Here is a 6,159-nt window from a genome sequence, read left to right on the forward strand (position 1 = left end):
ATCCCCTTCTGCTTGGAAAAACTAGCCTAGCATACGCTATCTGCTGTTAAAAACTAGTCTAGCACATCATTTGCTTTTAAAAGTTAGCTTAGAGTGAAGTTGCTCAAAGCTAGCCTTGTGTCACCCCTGTTATAGACTTGCTGGATGTCGTCTGTCTGATCAGGACTGTAAGAGCTTGTCTTCAGTTCTACAATTCCCAAATTCCCCTCTGAGAGAGCTGGACCTGAGTAACAATGACCTGCAGGAATCAAAGTTGGAGCTACTCTGCGCTGGACTGGAGGATTCACACTGTCAGCTGAACACACTGAGGTTTGACGTTCACATTTACCATGCTCAATTATGTGTATGTTATATATCTATGGCTATCATTTCCCCCTGTGTTTATTGTAATGTGACTATGTTACAGACTTTCTGGATGTTGTCTCTCTGATAAGCACTGTGGAACACTGGCTTCAGCTCTACAATCATCAAACTCTTGCCTGAGAGAGCTGGAGCTGAGTAACAATGACGTGCAGGATTCAGGAGTGAAGCTGCTCTCCGCTGCACTGAAGAGTTCACACTGTCAGCTGAACACACTGAGGTCTGTCTATTACATATTCACCAAATTCAGACTCCTAACAAAATTCCCCCATTGTGCTTGAACTGAACTCAATTTTTCCTATGTGCAAAAAAAAATTGTCACAGTTTTGTCTAAATCTGTGTTATGGCACAGATATGGGGTCACCTTTATAGACACCCCCAAGTTTGGGTAAAGTCATTTCCAGGGGATACAGAGTTGATTTGGGGGGGTATTTGGTTGAGTGAGCGACGTGTCTGAGTAGGGGCGTGTGCGCGTGAGATGTATCTGAAGAGCGGTGGGGGTGAGTTGCGCGAGGCAAACTGGAAGAGCGGTGGGGGTGAGTTGCGTGTGTTGTACCTGAAGAGCTGGGATGCGGTGGAGAGGGGTGTGCGACATATTTAAGGACCGGGCTCTCATCCAGGTCATGTGGTCTCTTATCCAGGTACTTACTAGTCTCAGCCATGCTTGGCTTCAGTAAGAAACCAGTCTTGAGTGACATGGTGATATGGCAGTGGCAAATTTAATGCTGCGTTCACAACAGACGCGGAACACGCGTCAAGCACGAGTGAATAGACATCCTGCGGCGCGATACGCGCGAATGAAGCGAATGACGCGAATAGCGCTGAATTGAGCGTTTGACACGTTTAACGAGCGTTTCGCGTGAATCTCTCGAGTTCGAAATTCTGAACTTCAGCGGAGATTCGCGCCACGTTAACCAATCAGAAGCTTGCTCTTGTGGGGGCGTGATTGTGAACTCGAACCTGTTGATGGTGTCCCGGGGCAAATCCTCCAGGCGACACCGACAACAAGTCATCAAACTGGGCTTGGCTCAGTCTGAGGCACCGCTGAAAGCCTCCGTCATCCAGGTTCAGTTTCTGGAGTTTATGAGCTCACAGAGCTGGATGCACCTCTGAAAGGATGTAGTGGACTCAGACACGGCCCTAAACGTATCGACGCTGTTTTTCAGCCTTCCTACAGCACATAAACACTGTTATTTTCTTCATAAAATCCATGTTAGCCATTTAGCTATGAAGCTAGAGTCACCGGGAAGACAGAAGCCCTGCCCGTCACGCGAATCCGCGTCTGTTTTGATGTGAATTTGACACGCGAATGAAGCGGATTTGATGGGCGAATGAAGCGAGTAAACTCAAATGTTCACGCGGCAATTTACATGCGAATAGCGCGATTTATCCGCGCGTTCCGAGTCTGGTGTGAACGCAGCATGAGGCACAGCTGTGCCTTTGTCTCTATGTAGGTCTGGGAGACTCTGTCAGACTGATTGGATCTATGAGCTTGAATGAAACTACAATGCTATTGAGATCAGGGCCAGTCTTAAGCCTGGTTTATACTTCCGCGTCAGGTGACCGGCGTAACCCACGGCGCATGCAACGCGCGTGGCTGTGCATTTATACTTCTGCGCGCTGTCTCTGTTGGTCTGCATTAACACTTCCGAAACGCTAGTGGGCAGTGAGGTGTAAATGTTCCTCTGTGTCGAGTTTCTTCACTGCTTATTTGTTTTCCTGAACACTTCCGGGATGTACAAGTGGCTCAAACTCGCTCATTTTGAGGCAGGAACCGGCGGACGTGCAACAATTTTAACTATTAGGTAAACACAACACAAAACTTTTCATCAGGAGCTCCTTCCTGGGACTCCACACTTGTAAACAATCGCTCCATCAGGCTCGCACCATTCACGCGGCTCTCGGTCCCGCCCAGACTCGTCAGCGCTACCAAGCCGACCAATCACAGAGCTTGCGCTACGCGTTGTTGCGACGTGTAGTTAATTTTTTTGAGAGGTGCACGTCAGCGACGCCGATGGCCACTGCGAAGGGCTATGCGTCAACGCCGTAGCATACGCCGACGTTTGAAGCAGAAGTATAAATCAGCCTTTACTCTTCTACCTCACTTGTGTGTTTGTTTAGATTTGTCTCTACCACTGTCTTTCACAGCCTCCTACGTTGTATATAAAATACAGCACAGCACCGCGCTAGATAGATATGGATGACTGCAGTACAACCTGCAAATTCCTAATAAAGGATCCTGTGTGGCTCTGTTTGAAAATCAGACAGCAGCATCTGGTTGCAAAACGAAGCTCAGAATCAGTTTAAGAGGAAGTGGCAATGCCTCCCGAATTTGCAAAGCATTGATTTATTGTCCAAACTCTAGTGACTATACATATCATCTAGACACATTAAAGTTATGTCTTTGGACAGAAAATATTGTACCATCAGTCATTTTGAATCTTGTTTTTAACTATCTGGTTTGACTAATAAGCAGTGGTGGAAAGAGCACTGAAAAATCATACTCAAGTAAAAGTAGCACTACTTGCCTAAAAATGTAGTGTAAGCAAAGCTAAAGTATCGACTGTAAATATTACTCAAATATGAGTGAAAAGACCTTTTAAAAGTACTCATGAGTAGTGAGTAGTGTTAGTACTACGCTGTAAAAAGCTGGTGCACATCTAATTTGTGCATGTGTGTGTAAACGTAACAGTTACGGCCCAAACTCAAAACTGGCTCGAATAACAAAAACATTCAAGGTTTGAGGCGGACATATGGAGGACACAGACGTTTGAATGGTTAAATTGACGTTCCGTCAATATGTTTAAGTTTAAAAGTTTTCAAAAGACAAAACAGTAACAAAAATCAAGTAGACAGGTAGGGCAGCTAAGGTAAACAGGTCTCCGACTATACTGTTTTAAATGGACGGATCTTACCTGAACTCCTGTGCAAGGAATAAAAATAGGTGAGTCTTCCGGGCTTTACCTTCGCTAAACTAAATAAATAACAAAACGTGACTATGAAAAATAAACCCCTACCTGCTACAAAACACAGTATCAAAATAAACAAACTAGTTAACACATTACGAACTAAGAATCGAAAGATTAACAGGAACAAAACACTAAATGGAGCGGCATCTGGATGAATGATCGCCGGCCTTGCGGAGCACCGCCAGCCAGACCGCCTGAGCGCAAGCCACCACCGAGCTGAGGGAGGGCGAGAGACTGCAAGACAGAGAGAGAGACAGAGACGCCATTGCTGTCAGCCTTATATAGTGGGAATCCCCAGTGACGTCACGGGCATCATCCAATCCTGGATAAGCCGGGTGAAACACTCCTCCTAGAACTCGATCGCAAGCACAAACCGGCAATAAATAAATCGATTACATAACACAGACCCACGTAACAGTAACATTCTGTAGTGCGTTTAGGTATTGCAGGCACACAACGTCATAAGACGTTAATATTAGATTAGATTTAGGTTGTGATGTCAGGTGATCGCAATTCAATGTCTAGCCAGCGTCTAAGGACAACGTTATTTTGATGTCCAATAATGACGTTGATATTTGGTTTATTTTAGGTTGTTAGAAAGTGGCCAAAATCCAACATCTTAAACCAACGTCATGCTGACATCAAATACTGACATTTGTTCCTCAGGTATGGCGACTAAAATCCAGCATCTAATAGACGTCATAGTGGTAACGTCCACACAACGTCAAGCTGTAACATCATTAGACGTTGATATTTGGTTGGTTTTAGGTTGGACGTTGGACTTTGACGTTGGTCTGACGATGAGTTCAACCTGATTTTCCTTTCCAAACAAAATGCAATGTCTATAACGTTAGGGTACAACGTCAATCTAACGTCATGTTGACGTCTTGTGCCTGCTGGGTGATTAAGACCGTTGCGGTCATCCTACAGTAAACCTCCGCCATCTTTTCATCAGTGACATCAAGGGCGTAGAAATGGCATGGACGGAGGGGACGTGTCCCCACCAATATCCACCAGTTACTGAAATGTCATTACCAAAAATTTAATCGACTTGAAAATAAAACAATGCTCCGTCAACCCTTAGTACCATACTTGTGCGCAAAGGGTTAAAGTCAAGCTTGCTATGAGTTTACGATAATACTGTTGACCAATGCTGTGCAATTAAGGGAAGTTAAGTTTCGATTTGGCCTCCATGATTGTGAAACACAATAATTCGAATAAACTTGCGTCACACGCATCTCTAAATTTCTCTTTATTCATACCCCCTCAAAGCCAGCAGTAAAATCATGTAAACTGACTTTTGCAGCATAGAACATGATTCATAAACTGTTATTTGTATTGTTGTTTATTTTATATTATTTATAGTACTTTATTCATGTTTTAAAGGCGCAAAAACTATTTGCGCTATGCATCTTTAGGGATGTATGTCCCCTCCATTGTCAAGAGCGAATCTACGCCCTTGAGCGACGTGCATCTAAACAGCCTCTGGGTCAATGCGTGAAAAGATTTTAGATATCTTCTTGGGCACTTTTACCGCTTCCAAACAGTTTGCTGCGATTAATAATCGCCCATGTCTTGAGGTTGTTCATTATGATGTGATTTATCTCCTATGTGGGATTTGATTGGACAGGAATTACAGGACTTATTTTTCTAATCCACATTGACAAGACCTACTCTCACCTATGGTCATTAGCTTTGGATCATGACCGAAAGGACAAGATCTCAGATACAAGCAGACAAAATGTAGGGTGGCAGGGCGCACTCTTATGGATAGGGTGAGGAGTTGCTGCTCCTTCACATCGAGAGAAGTCAGCTGAGGTGGCTCGGGCATCTGTTTCGGACGCCTACCTAGGGAGGTGTTCCAGGCATGTCCCAACGTGAGGCAGCCTCTGGGAAGACCCAGGACACGCTGGAGGGACTATGTCTCTCGGCTGGCCTGGGAACGCCTCGGGATCCCACCGAAGGAGCTGGAGGAAGTGTCTGGGGAAAGGGAAGTCTGGGGTTCTCTCCTAAGACTACTGCCCCCGCGACCCGGCCCCAGAAAAGCAGCAGAAGAGACAGAATTAATGAATGACATTGACAAGAAAAAATAAGGTAGTGACTGCAGACTGAAGGAAAGTAGTGGAGTAAAAGCACCAATACTGCACTAAACATGGACTCAAGGGAAAGTAAAATTACACATTTCTAAAACTACTTAGTAAATTACAATTCCTGAGGAAAAACTACTCAATTACTGTAATCTGAGTATTTGTATTTAGTTAACAACTAACAACTGAACCCTTTTATTGCTTTATTCAGATTGGCTGGCTGCAGATTGACCGGTCAGTGCTGTGAAAGTTTGTCTTCAGCTCTCCAATCCTCCAACTCCAAACTGAGAGGGCTAGACTTGAGTAACAATAATCTGCAGGATTCAGGAGTGATGCTGCTCTCTGCGGGACTGAAGAGTTCACGCTGTCAGCTGGAGACACTGAGGTCTGACTTTCACGCTCACTTATTCACCGAGTTTAGATCACTGAACACTGCTTTGGCAGGAAAGCTGACCAAAACATAAAAAAAATAAATAAAAAGAGTTAAAAAGTAAAGAAAAGGGTCTGGCATTTTCTTTTTCTGGGTTATTTAGTTTCAGCTTGTTCTTACTCTTATGTTCACACCGAGACAAACTTAAAGGGATAGTTCACACAAAACTAAAAATTCTGTCATCGTTTCCTCATCATTCACTCGTCACAAATCTGTCTGAATATATTTCGAAAAATTCTGAAAAATTATAAAGCCTAACACGCTTTATATATATATAAAGCGTTATATATATATATATATATATATATATATA

At 43.9% G+C, this 6,159-nt stretch overlaps 2 protein-coding genes across 3 annotated transcripts in view; both read left to right on the forward strand.

Annotated features, from left to right (window-relative positions):
• Nucleotides 1-6,159, forward strand: part of rab3ip (RAB3A interacting protein (rabin3)) — an 847,807-nt gene that overhangs the window by 560,195 nt on the left and 281,453 nt on the right. The window lies entirely within an intron of this gene.
• zmp:0000001020 overlaps nucleotides 1-6,159 on the forward strand; it is a 68,592-nt gene that overhangs the window by 42,356 nt on the left and 20,077 nt on the right. The window contains 3 exon segments of the mRNA XM_068220828.2: nucleotides 136-309; nucleotides 407-580; nucleotides 5,628-5,801. Of these exon segments, the coding sequence (XP_068076929.1) occupies nucleotides 136-309; nucleotides 407-580; nucleotides 5,628-5,801 (522 nt within the window).

This window comes from Danio rerio, chromosome 4 (assembly GCF_049306965.1).
Source record: "Danio rerio strain Tuebingen ecotype United States chromosome 4, GRCz12tu, whole genome shotgun sequence".
Taxonomy (NCBI): Eukaryota; Metazoa; Chordata; class Actinopteri; order Cypriniformes; family Danionidae; genus Danio; species Danio rerio.